The 13824-nt window shown below is 37.5% G+C and overlaps 1 protein-coding gene across 4 annotated transcripts in view; it reads right to left on the minus strand.

The window, feature by feature from the left end:
- Positions 1-804: 804 nt before the first annotated feature.
- LOC122560144 (zinc finger protein 704-like) overlaps positions 805-13824 on the minus strand; it is a 112617-nt gene continuing 99597 nt past the window's right edge. For 3 of the 4 annotated variants that reach the window (XM_087994869.1, XM_087994870.1, XM_087994867.1), the window contains exons 5-9: positions 12600-12700; positions 9254-9515; positions 7313-7417; positions 3972-4087; positions 805-3343 (exon numbers count right to left, since the gene is read on the minus strand). In XM_087994869.1, coding sequence (XP_087850995.1) covers positions 3232-3343; positions 3972-4087; positions 7313-7417; positions 9254-9515; positions 12600-12700 — 696 coding nt within the window. In that variant the 3' untranslated portion in view covers positions 805-3231. The remainder of the gene's footprint in view (positions 3344-3971; positions 4088-7312; positions 7418-9253; positions 9516-12599; positions 12701-13824) is intronic. The other variant, XM_087994868.1, reaches the window with a different exon arrangement.

Here is a 13824-nt window from a genome sequence, read left to right on the forward strand (position 1 = left end):
CATTGGAGGTTCACAGAGACAGCAATAGGTCCAGAATAGATGATGGGATAGTGTAGGGGGACGAGCTGAGAATAGCTCACGGGTGGGTGTAACATCAAGGGCCGAAGGGCCTGTTCTGTGCTGTATTGTTGTATGTTCTAAGATGGCACAAGAACAAGATGGTGTATTGGAACTGCAAGCAAATGGAAGGTTGGGATTGTTCATATGGGCAGAACAAAGGTGTTCCCAATGTGTACTTGGTCGAGAAGAGCAGTAAGAGCACTGTGAGCAGTAAGTAGAGCAGACTGAACTGAAACAATTGCAAGTAAATTGCTGCTTCATCTGCCTTTGGACGTGAGGCAAGAGCTAAAAGAGCAAGGTTATATGGGAAGATGCTGGGGTGGGGCGGTGGTGAGTAAATATTAGGAGTGATGAGAATTTTGCTTCACCTTTGAAAATACCTTGGAACTAAACTTTCTGAAGATGTTTGCCTGGTTCTTGTAAAATCTTCATTATAGTTTCAATCATCACATTCATAGAATACTAATATAATTTCTGATCAGTACCATGGTCCTGATCTCTTTATTAAGCTTAACTGAGTCCACAATGGAGTTAAATTCAAGGCAGATCCAAGCTAAGTATGTATTTTCCAGGGAACCTGGTATCACTGCTTCAGGTTCAGGAGTCAATTCCAAACTGTCTTGCAGCTTTGTGTGATTTCCAATGAATAAAATTACAGATTTTGGTTGTCAATAGTGTTGCTGTTTAGTAAGACCATCTCTTACCAGTGTTGCTTTTTAAAAATGCATTTCCATTTGAAACAAATGCTTTGAGGATCTTTATTTCTTGCATTTTTAAAAAAAAATATGAAACCCAGCATTACATTGGCACGTAAACCTCAGCAGTAGGCATTGCTGATCATGGAAGACATGACACAGCATTACAGGTGTATCTACAGAAATAAGAGGTCCTTCCCATTCTGGTTAACTTAGTAATTCTGTTCCTTTGTAAAATCATGAGGACTTTACATCCCCACTGAAAGACAGTATGGAAAACAAATGCTGCACCTCCAACATTAATAAAAAGCACACTATACACATCATCCATAACATTTTTCATACAAAAAGTGCATTTTCCCCAAAAGGATTGATTACTTCACCTGTTCAATGATTATTTTCTGAAACCAAAGTTGGTACAACTGCTGGTAATACACGTTGTCTTCAAAGCAGAAATAAAGTTCTCTCTTGGAATGTTTACTGCCACAATTATGCAATACAAATAAGTTTGGCAATAAAACAAGCTTTGTTGTGGGTTGAAGTTTTCTTTGCATATTGACATATGAAAATTAACCATTAATCATTCTTTTTCCACACACAAAGAATTAATGTAATGAAAGCTGCAAAAGTTAACAGTTTACATTCATTTGCTTATGTCACCAGTTGTGGTCAAAGACCAGTTTAGAGCTACTTATGCGAGATCTATTTTACAGGTAAGCCCTTTTTAATCAAAAAAAAATCCAGTATATAATTAAAATATTAGAGTCTCTGTTTTTCCATTTACAGTTGTTATAAACATTTAAGTCCTGAGAATACAGCATTCAAACTGCCCATGGAGAGACTTACTTTGGTATGTTATCTCTAAATACTACAATATGAACACTGATATAATAGACTGGTTTTCTTCACGAACTATAGAAACAAATGGTTCATTGGGGCTGGATTCTGTCGGGATGATGGATGGGTCAGTATGCCAACACACCTTTTAAAAATAACTTCATATCTGAGTACTAGAATCATTTTAAAATGTTGGTATACAAAGCAATATTTTCTTTGTACAGAAATCAAACACCATTTTTGGCAATATTCATCATTAAACTGCCATCCACTATAACATGTTTAAACCCTTCAATAAGTGACTTACTCACTGGCCAGTGACTATCTGGGTTGGAAAGAAATCTTAAACCCTGTATTTCATCAAACTGCTAAAGTTTTAAGCTGCCATTTCTATTCACTGTTCAACATTTGGCAGAAACTTATGCCTGAAGACCCCGAGATATAATTGGTGGTAAACTGGATTGGATTTAGCTTAATATCCTGGTACTAAAAGAAGGTGCAGCATTCTCTGTTGGTCACAGTTAGTAACCGTAACCAATCAAGAAAACAAAAATAAAATGCAGTGGTGAGCAGATATAGTTATGCAACAGCTTAAAAGAAAAACAATTGTAATAGCAACCAGCACTGAAGAATGGACTAAACACTGTGAAAGGATGGTTGTCATACATTCGTGAAAATGGATCATAAATACAAAACCATTTTCATCAGTTTTTTTCCTTTTTCAAAATACTCAACTAAAGCTATTGCTACAAATCTTATTTTACAGTGAAGAGACATTATTTACACCTCACGTACTTCCTCACAACTACAACATGTTGCACCTTTGGCAACCTCCATGTGTTTCTAGAATTATTCATTGTGCAGTACAGCCTAATTCAATTCAACGAGACTTTCCCATTGGCACATCCTGAATTCTCCAGGCAGGTCTGACCCTATTTTAGTTCCAAATTACTTATCAAATTTTATAACAAAAAAAGTTTTAAAAAAATTCAGGACAGCAATATACAAGTTTTTTCACCGTAAAAACAATTAAAATTTGGTTAAAAGACTCCCCACGCCCCTCCATATTCTATCAAAAACCAAAACTGTAAAATTTACATTTTTTTAAAAATGCAGTAAAAGCAAAGCTGTACAGCAAACAAATTCAATTTGCTTTACTTATTTTAAAATCTGCATGTGTTTCCTGAAACAATACCAGTCTCCTGGTCCAGCAGTGGAATGAAGAGTCAATTCTTCTCCAAGATTGAAGATTATTTTTAAGGGAGGAAAATAAATGAAACAAGAGGGTGCAAAGATAGCAGTCAAAATGCCTGCCGTTGAGGAATTTCATCAAATTGCCAAAGATTTAATATTTTAAAAAACCCAGCAAAACTGCCAGCTGGATCAAGTGCCATTAAAAACACAGCAAGTTCAAAGAAAAACTTTAAAATGCAAAACAGTCACCCTACTTAAAAAAAGATTAACCTTTTTTGATTGCTTTCACACATAATTACAAGTGCGTCATTCAAACAGAATCATGCAATTAGCATTCCCTGCTAATAAAATACTTTGCCCCGTTCTTATTTCAATTGATTGTTCAGGAAACAGCGTGCAGTCAAATCTTAAGAGAGTGTACAAAATTCAGAAAAGTGCCATTTTCTCAGTCAACAAACCGCTGGCAGGCCTTCTTCCAGCGGCAGGCAGTGCACCACATATCCCTGTTCTCCATTCCGTAAACCTTTCGGCATTTCTTTCCTTCCCCTCTAGGCTTTCTGAAAGGAGATGCATAGACATTTGTCAAACACACTTGTTTAATTTTTTAAACTCTTATTTCTGCTATTTCTTTACGAGAAAGCTGAACTGGTGCACAAGCCACCTTGACACTCAGCTGCCAGCAACACTTCAGAGAACTTAAATGGTTGTAATTCTGATCATTTAGAGTCTGGTAGTTGGTGATTTATTCTTTGGCTTCCAACTAGTGGACAAATGGAACCTTGGAAAATTCCACGCACTCATTTCAGAACCTGAGATCAGGTTACTGAAACAAACATGACTGCAAGCAATGCTTTTCAAACAGTAAAGCAAAATTCTCACTGTCTATCTCCAAGCAGCAAAATTTAAAGTAAATTGATTTCTCTACTTCTTTATTCAACCAAGACCTAATAGTCTACAAATCGATTTTGCCTTGTTCATAATGTGAACGATTTCACTGATGCAAAGAGAATACCCTCCGATTTCAGGGTTTGCTTTTGTCAAGTTGTCTGGTAACGTCCAGACCACTAGACCCATATAAACACTGTTACTTAACTGTAAAGAAAACTAACTTTACAAATGGTAAGTTTGTCATTAAAATTGAATCCCTTACATCAAAAAGTATGGAACATAAAATAAAGATAGTACCTTGTTCCTGTCCCTGGTTTAGGGGATGACACGAGAGAAGTATGTACCTTTAAGGATGGGTGGGAAATCTGTCGCTTCTCAACAATATTGATTGGACGAATTTGTGCTAGAGGATCCTAAAAATAACCAGAAATTCACAATTACTCCCAGTTTCCACGGTGTTACATCAAATACAAATTAAGACAATCAAAATAGGACACAAAAACAGAACAGGAACGGCTGTGTCTGAAATATCAACTTGCTATTTCTCTCTACAGATGTTCACCACTCAGCGCTGTAATTAATGCATTTTCTAATTTTGTTTCATAAAGTTCAAGTATATATTGAGGATCTGTACTGATTCTAACCCTTAAACTAGAATGCATGATGTCAGTTAACATTCCTTTTGCATTAGACACTCATTTCTCAGATTTTCATAAACAAAAGTGTGTTCTACAGTTACTTTGAATCATTGATAATCAGATCAATCCATGCTATTTAATTATTAGTTAACAGAATTTCTACATCAGATTCTTCTGAGCCTCAAAAGAACTTTCTGGAAACTTGCAGCTGCAAATCTAATTTTGTTTTCTTTTTCTCTTCTCACATATCAGCTTGTATTTTCCAGACTGGCAATGAGCCTGACCCAAAGGTTAACGTCCAGTGTAATTTGCATCCATTTGATGTGATGTTCATCCACTGCTTTGAAAATACTAGGTTCCACCTCATTAATATACTTTGGGTGAACTCTGGGCAGCTGGAATGCTTCTAATTGGGATTGGAGCCAACTGGGGACAGGAAGTGATATTCTGTTGGCGAAATTTAAAAGCCTTCCAGCATTTAAGGTACGGGCAATATTATTACTGTTCAGGGAAAGGTAGACTCAAATTGGCTTCAGGAAGGGAGAGACCTGCAAACTCACTCAGAGCTACCTAAACATACCTCCAGCAGGGGAGACGGACTAGGCAATACAAAGGATGCTCAAATGAACACACAGGTCATAATAAAAGAAATGGTCAATTCTGTACTGAAAAGAAAATCACAAATCACCTGTAGTTTTGTCACAAACTGTATGAAAAGCTAGTCAAATTTCAACTTTGTTTTGTACAATCTACAGCTTACATTGCATTGAAATGTTTTAATAGCTTATTAAGGCTGCAACGCTTCCACATAATCCCATAGCCTTCATACATGTTTGCAATCTTTTACATGGCAAATGTATGGAATGTAACTTTTGATTGCATAACGCACCATCCCCTGTATTATGGTGACATCTGGATTTTCTGCAGGCCACCTTAAAGAAAAGGCAATTCTCACCTCCTTTCCAGCTTTATTTGAGGGTGAGTGAGCACAAAGCAATGGGAGCATGATTGCACTAACAAATTATGACATATGTTTCTGCAAACATCCAATCAATCACCTCCAGTGAGAGTAACAAATTCCAAGGACAGAGGCAGTTAATATGTCCGAGATGAGCAAGCAGAAAGGTCTGAGGCAGCTGTGGTTTGTGATCAACGTGTGCATATATATGTTAACTGTCAGTAAATAATCAGATCTTTGTTTTATTCCTTTGATATGTGAAGTCTTCCTCCATAAGCTGCAGAATAAAGCAAAAGCCTGACTTCTTTAGCCTTTTAGTTACAAAGCCTGGGGATTATTTCTTACATCTGTGCTGTAAAATCAAATCCTGACACCAAGACAGCTGGGTCAAAAAGTGTAGCTTGGCTGTAGAATTGAGCAGCAAAATGAAAAGGAGACTGAAGAACATGTTTACAACTTTGCTGTCCACACAGTACTCCAAGGATATTGCAGACAGAACTTCAAGAGAGGCTCAGTGTTGTTCCATCGACTGGTGTCAAAAATACCTGGGCTGTCAATTTGGGAAAGTCAGATAAGTCTTCTTGTGATGTTCCTATGAATACTTCACTGACTACACTGGGAGCATTAAGCCTTCTTTACTGGAGATGACTGCCATCCTGAGCCACTGCCTAGGACAAATTAGATAGCTGGAATACATTTGAGGGAAGTAGAAACTCTTGGGCTCCTACCTCCTCTGACAATTGGATGTATAGCAGAAAGTATGCAGATAATGACTGATTTCCCATGGAATATCACAATAGGTACAGCCTGCAGCAGATCTGTGATCATTATATTGAATGATAAGAGTAATTATGACCTGAAATAGCCACCAGCAGTTTGTTGCCTAGGTTGAAGTGGTCTGCAGGCATTCTTGCAATAATTAGCATAACTTGGTGATAGCTAAGTGAAACTCCTGCATTCATTGAAAGAAAGAAATTAAAAGTCTTACATTTAATTAGAGTTGTCTTTGTTTTACAGCCGATTAAATATTTCTTAATTGTAATGACAGTTATAAGATGGGTGTCATTTCATCAGTTAGACAATTATTACTCTCCATTCTCTTATCTTTTAAAAAAAGTTATGGGACAGTTCCCAAGGGGAAACCAACCTTAGTTTCTAAAAATCCTTTTCTTCATCTTAAATCATATCAGTGTTGCCGCCATATCTCTCAACTAAGGTCCTAATTTCATGTCTCACATTCAGTGCAGCATTGAAGTATTAAAGATTTAATGATATTATTCAAAGTGTAGGATCCTTGCCAACATTTATTCATCAAAAATCACCACCAAAATAACTGATGGTGAATTTCATTTGCTGTGTGTGATATCTTATTGACTGCAAAGTTGCATTCATCTTTGTTTATAATAATACTGACTGTATTTTGAAAGACTCTACATAATCGTAATTTTAAACATTGCCTTTATGTCTTGCTTTCAGAATCCCAATGGCTTCTCCTCTCTTTGTATGTGCAATGTCAAGCCTGAAGCAAATTATTGACAAAGAAATGCAAACAGGGAGCATTATCCAGTGAACCTACATAATGTATGAAGGAAAATATCACAATATCTAAAACATCAAAGGCAGCAGCTCTGGCCTCTTTACAGAGACCTGTTTTACCAGATCAACACCTAGGTACCTCATGAACCAAATTATAATAAGCAAGGCTTCTGCTTTAAGCAGAATACTTTTAAGAGTCGAATGCCAGAATGAGATATTTTATAGGAGGCAAATTGTTGTTGGCTTGTTTCCATTGTTTTAATCAATATTAAAAAGTCTGTTGGGCTGATTTTGTGCTGCACATTGAACCTTGGAAAATTGGCTGTATGAACATACAAAGGGCAGCAATAATCCATCAAGAGGCAGAATTTTCAGACAGGATTGAGGGCCACAATTAATGCTAAATAGGTCAGCAGGCTACAAATTTGTCCCAGCTGGAGGTCTGCAATGTACTGAAAGCATGTATACAATGCTGACCAAACAAGACTACACTGTACAGTACTCACCTGTGAACCTTTAAAAATTATAGGTGGAGACTGCAATGATATGCTGAACCCAGTACCATTTGGCATAAATTTTGATGATAGAGGGATGCTCACCGGGGCTGTAGCCTGTAAATCAAAAAAATAAGATATTTAAGTCTGTGATTGTGATAATGAATGGATTCACTGAATTTCATTTAGGATTCCACAAAGGACCTTAATTAGGTCAAAAAAAAAGGGATGTGTAGAACTGACATGCAACCAACAAAATACTTCTGAACTAGTAACAGTAAATGTAGGTAATATTCAGCAGGCCAGGCAATAGCAGGCCTGCTGGGAATTTCCTTCATTTTCAGTTTTAGGATGTTTTTAGCATCCAATATATTTTGACAAAGTACTTGTGAAATGGAATTATTGCTGTGATGTAAGGATAGAGAATTTAAAACAGTAAAAATAATTCTACTGATATTAAAAAGTCCAGCTTGGCTACCTAAATAAGCAGCATTTCTTTTATCCTTTTCAAATTTGGCCAGAGTTGCACTGCACACCTTTGCCCACATTACTTCAGAATTAGTTTGGATAGATGGGAAGATCTGTAAGGACGGAACTAATTTAATCAAAGGACAGGTATTTCACCATGATATGTGTGTATTTATGATTTTTTTCATCAAGATTTGTTACGATACAAATGTACGGCATTATAATTATGTAATGGGATACTAATGTATGATCATACCATTTGTTGTCAATGGGTTAATGACAATGCTAAACCAAGAGAGAAATAAAATTCAGATGGACATGTTAAATGACTGAATACCAAAGTAAACAATGGGACAGGGCATAAGTAGCACAAAAAGACTATGAATAGACAAGTTCCCACAAGAAAACATAAAATCAAGTTTTAACATGCAGTCTTTACAAACAGATTCAAAGAAGTGACTAAATAAAATTGCCCCTGTAGGTATACAGAGTAACCTAAACAGAAGTTATAGAAATCTTCTCACAAGCTAAAGTTCTCTGCCAGAGTTCACGTATTCATTTTATAAGAATTAGATAGCTGCTTGAAGACAATTAAAAGATCTGGGAGTAAATAAGAAAGTTAGATAGAAATAAATGGCTCATTGGAGTCTTCATGATGCAAGTATTTGCTTTCTATGGTCCAACAATTGTGATTATACCATATTATTTCTGTTTGTTGATGGGGATAGAAATAAAGAGCCTCATTACTGATGAGTATGGTAATAGCTGGAGTAGGAGGGAATCAGCACCAGAGCCTTTGTTTGGTTACCAGTGCTAGTGGCGAGATGCTCAAATTAAACTACACTCTATTTTGACAGTACTTCAGTAGAATTCTTTCAATAAAATAGTTTAGAGCAGAATCAAATACATAATAAACATACTAATCATTCTTCAGAATCAGTTTATTTCAGTAGTAACACCTCCTTTAAATCAGAAATTTGAGAGATATCAAATTCTATTTGAGGTTCTGAGGATATGAAACTAGAAGGATTGCAGTCCTGCTGCTGCAATCAGCTGCTGTCTTCTATAACAGATCAGAAAGTAAATAGATTCAATAGATCCCATCACAGTTAGAAGGAGGGACTTTGACAACACCATTTTCCCCAAAACTAGTTCTTTGTGACTCTTTAATCAGTGTAAATAGGCTGTCATCACCACCTGCAGAACAGAATATCTTACTGAAAGTAAACTATTAGTTGTGAAGTGGTCTGGCATGTCCTGATGATAGAAAAAGATGCTTTATAAAAGCAAGTTTGTTCTTATCTTTCATAATATTTTTTGAAATAAATTCTGTATTACCAATGATAAACTAATTTCCAACTTTATTCAAATAATTATTGTACAATTTGTCGCTTGGACAACTGGACAGATGAACCAAACGAAGGATGTAAAAATGTCTGCCATCTTTTAATCATGCTTTAATGCAATTTTTTTCTGATTACTTACCTGATAAGCATGGTCAGTGCGTACATGATACAAGTTAGTTGGTGCAGACTGGCTCAAAGGGGTCACTAATTTCTCCTCACACTTTCCCAAAGCTGGATCTGAACATCCAGAATCCACATTAGGAAAAACTGGTGGCATTGTGGTAGTTGGAGACATTGGTGTGAGGCTACTCAATCCATCAGTTAATGAATCTACATCCACATCAATCTCGGAGTAGTAGAAGTCTTCTTCACCATCACAGTGATCAGAATCACCATTATGCCTGTAACATACAACATGTAGGTAATATGGGTATCAAAACATGCTGAAAACCTACTGATGTAATCTCAAAATTAGCTGAAAATACTGCTGAGTTTTTTTGCATGAATTAGAAATGATTGTTTGTAAAAAATACAATTTGCTACAGATTTGAGGGTTTTGTTCTCCATCTGGCATATTCTTTTGTTACAAGAAAGCAGAGTTCCACTTTACTCTTCCAATACCTTTCACCAAGCAACTCAAAATCTTGGCTTTAACTTGTCAGTCTGTATTGCTTGCCTGTTTCAGAGTGTCTCTAGCAATGCCCTCACCCAACGAGACCTAGTCTCTGCAATTCCCTCCTGAAATTTCTGGATTCATATCTGCCTACCTCTTCCAAAACCTTGTCCTTTAGGCACCTCAGATTTTTTGGAATCTTATTTCCTCCTCTCTGCCAGTCCCCATTCTTGTAAAGCACTTCAAGGTATTTTGATATAAGGTTTTTATCAGAAAACCGGAACAAAAAAAGTTTTAAATTACATTAAGAATGGCTGCTCGTTTGGTTTTATTTACCTGACAAGCTTAATATTACTAATGCGTTTGTACAGACTGGCTCAGTAAATATAAATTGGTGTTTACATTTAATGTATAATGACATTTTAAAAATTGTGTATACTGTATCAAAACATTCTGTAAAGTATTTTATAAGATCCAACAGTACAGCATTAGCTTTTAACTTGGACAACTTATCTGTAAACACAATAATAAGTCGTTGTAGAAGTAACAGTGGCTGGGAATTTCATTCCTCGCGGATTTTAACATTGGACCGTTGTCTCTACACATCTTGCACCAGCTGCAACCATGTTTCAGTCAAAGCTACCCTCTGCCCTTCCTCCAAATCTATTCTCTATTAATGCTTGGGGAGTGTTTGGGGCGGGAGTGTTTGGGGCAGGAGTGAAGGGGCAAGAGGAGGGTCTGTCAATCAGTAGACATTCTGTCCCTCACAAGTTTCACCAAGATTGAATGAAATGAGGAACAATAAACATACCTTCCATATCACATCAAGGAGATTAGTTCAGTCATCAGGTGGAATCATCCTGATCCTGTGGGAATGGGATCAGGAACGAAGTTGAAGGAAAGAGTGCCAGAAAAGGGACAGACTTGTTCGGGTTAAAGGCGACCTGCCAAAGGTGGGTGAACAATGGCAGTGACAGCCATCTTGGCACTATCAGGCAGTTGCTACTCCATAACTAAGAAAGAATTCTCCCGGAGTTGGGGTAAATCCTCATCAAGTCCGGGCCATAGCAGGCCCTTAGAGCTGGCCTTCCAGTAACAGGTTTGGTGAATATTGTATCAGAAGCTCCACGCCCCAGTGATGCAGATTTCAGACACAGGCCCAACCTGCAGCCTGAAGAGATCACCCAGGAAGGTTTCTTCTCCACTCAGTTTGGTACACTGACCTATTCCACTTCAGTTTCTGTTTTTATTCATTCATGGGACGTGGGTGTTGTTGCAATCCCTAGCTGTCCTTGAGCTGGTGATGAGCGACCTTGGGTTTGGGAGCTGCTGCCTAAGGACCCTGTGTGAATTTCTGCAGTGCATCGTGTAGATGGTACACACTGCTGCTATTGTCGGTGGTGGAGGGAATGATGATTTGAGGATATGGTGCCAGTTAGGGGGCTGCTTTGTCCTGAATAGTGTTTAGCTTTGAGTGGTTTTCGAGCTGCCCTCATCCAGGCAAGTGGATATAGGTGGTAGGTTATTAGCTGCAGATTTCTAACCTCTAACCCACTCATGTAACCGCTGTATAGATATGGCTAGTCATTTTCTGAGTGTTTCAGAAGATGCCTCCATCTGAAGCTCCCTCACGCGCTCCTTTCAGTCTGAGTGGATTCACCATTCCCCATGGGCTGCTGGTCTTCTTTAGCTACAGGCCCGCTAATTTACCCAAGAATTTGTACTTATGGTGGCATCTTAAGAATCTGTATCTATATTGCAACTTATAAATGTTTCACTGTATTCATTTGAGTTTGTGTCAAGGCTCATTCTCCCGTAATTGTACACAGTCCTATTCGGTAACCATACTCTATTTCTGGGTCACGAGCAAAATGTATCACTGTACCCTCTTAAGTCAGTGTTATTCTTTATTGATAAGAGTAATTGACTCTTGGACTGCACTTGAGGAACTGGTGCTTACACTTTTTATCCCCATCAAGAAAATAATCTATTAATCAACACCCTCTTTCTGGTTTTTAACCAGCTTCTGATCCATTCTGTCACAATCCCTTAGAAACAAAATGCGCAGGTTATTTCTCAGTCAGCTTCTTGCAAATTTATTGCCATGCACTATGTTAATTCTATCGAAGACAGAGAGGAGCAGCACAGTGCTGTTTTCAAGATTTCTGTGCTACTTTGATATGTTACATAATGGAATTGAGAGATGACACAAATGGAAAACAACATAGTTGTTAAAATGCAGGTAAATTATGGTGTTACACAAACTTTAAACTGCCTAAAATGGATTGTTAAATTTTCCTTCTTTCCACAGATGGTAGCCATCTTACTGTTCTGGACAGTATAAGAATTTTCAAATGCAACAACATATTCAGTGCATTACAGAAATTTAAGTCTGCAATCTGTACAAGTTCCATGTTAAAGGTTATGTTTAAAGTAGATTACCGTGTTACAAATCATAATATTACCAAATAGACATGAAAAACCACAGGAAGTGACTTTCATACCTAAATAGCAAATTGAGGGCAGAGTTCAGTATCATTGTTACCTATATATTAATAGAGTACTGTAATTAATTTGGTTAAAAGTGTTACACTCTCTGTTCAAGGAAACATACTATTGATCAGGTGACAGGAGAATGGTTCCATAATGTTCACTTAATTTCCAAATTTATTCTCCACAAGAAGAATTTCATTAGAAGAACAATGCAAGAACATGAACAGATAAAAAGTGTACAAGTTCTGAACCAAGCACTACTATTAACTTAAGAATTTGAACTCATCAGTCTCAGATTAACTAAATTTCAAATTGAGTACAATGATTCTGGAATCCCACTAGACACAGGTAAACATTATTTGAGAAATTTCAGACCTACCCCAAATGGAGTGTGCGAACATGCTTTTGTATCCCTGATGATGTACTCAGAACTTTCCCACAATTCTTCCACAAACATTTAAACATGACCTTCATGGAGTTCTGCAAGAGTGGAACAGACAATGTAACCAGAATAAACTATTAATACTAAAACCCAGAAGGGCTACATTCATGGCAAATTTCACTAGCAGCAAGTGCATGATGTAGACAAGAGTCAGGGTGCTGGGAGGATGGCTTCATGAATTTGGCCTTTCAGGACCAGCCAAGAGGCCAATTTGACATTGTCTAAAACAGGGACATGCCTCTTACAAATGCTATAAATTTGCACTTTCTCACTGAAGAGAGAATCTTCCCCTGTTGTGATTGCTGGTAGATATGCAGGAATGTTCATTCCATCCATCATTAGCTTGACTAAGTACTTTTATCATTACAAAGATTGTTACTGCAGGCTTATGACATCTGCAATTCAGAGGACCATCCTGACATGTGTTCAAGAAGTCTCCAAGTCTCTTTGGAAATTTCATTTTCATTGCCACTGAACTGGTTAAAATTCACATGATACAACTGATACCTCAGCATCCAGCGCTGAAGTGCTAATGATACAAATAGATTTTGAGACACCATCAGCGGGCCTGTCTGCAGCATTTGGAACAAAGGAGATTGGGTTTAGCTGGGCTGGATTCCTGTTCCAAATGCAGCTTGGGTGAGGACAATCCTGCCTCCAAGGAGAAACAATCTTTGACTGAACACATTACAGCGTGTTATTTTCACTGGAAACAAGTTATTGTCCTGCTCGATCTTTAGTTTCTTTATCTTTCTCACATTCTACTGAAATTATGCGCAGGATTTAACACACAGCATTCCATGGTTTGACTTGAATGGGGTGTAGCCTCCAATAAAGGTTAAAACTTGGTCTGAATTTACATAGAAGGGGAACACTGCTTTATTTAGGATCTGGGACAAACTTTGGCCTCTGTGTGAGTGCAGGATAGCAGTTCCTAAGGGCATAGGTAAGGCTAAGTACACACAAGGCAAGATTCCTCGTTTACTGGTTTATAGAAATACAAGAAGCCTAATGTTCCACCTCCATGAAAATAACTAAGCCCTTCAAAGCCTTCAATTCTTCTTGGACATAGGCCAATATATGATTGCAAGCAACTAAAAAGGGTTTCTAAAATATGTGCTTTGGGCAGTGAATGCACCAGGCTGATTCTGAAGTTTTTTTG

Source organism: Chiloscyllium plagiosum, unplaced genomic scaffold, assembly GCF_037043375.1.
Source record: "Chiloscyllium plagiosum isolate Xiang-an unplaced genomic scaffold, Cpla_swu_hap1 HiC_scaffold_15, whole genome shotgun sequence".
Classification (NCBI taxonomy): Eukaryota; Metazoa; Chordata; class Chondrichthyes; order Orectolobiformes; family Hemiscylliidae; genus Chiloscyllium; species Chiloscyllium plagiosum.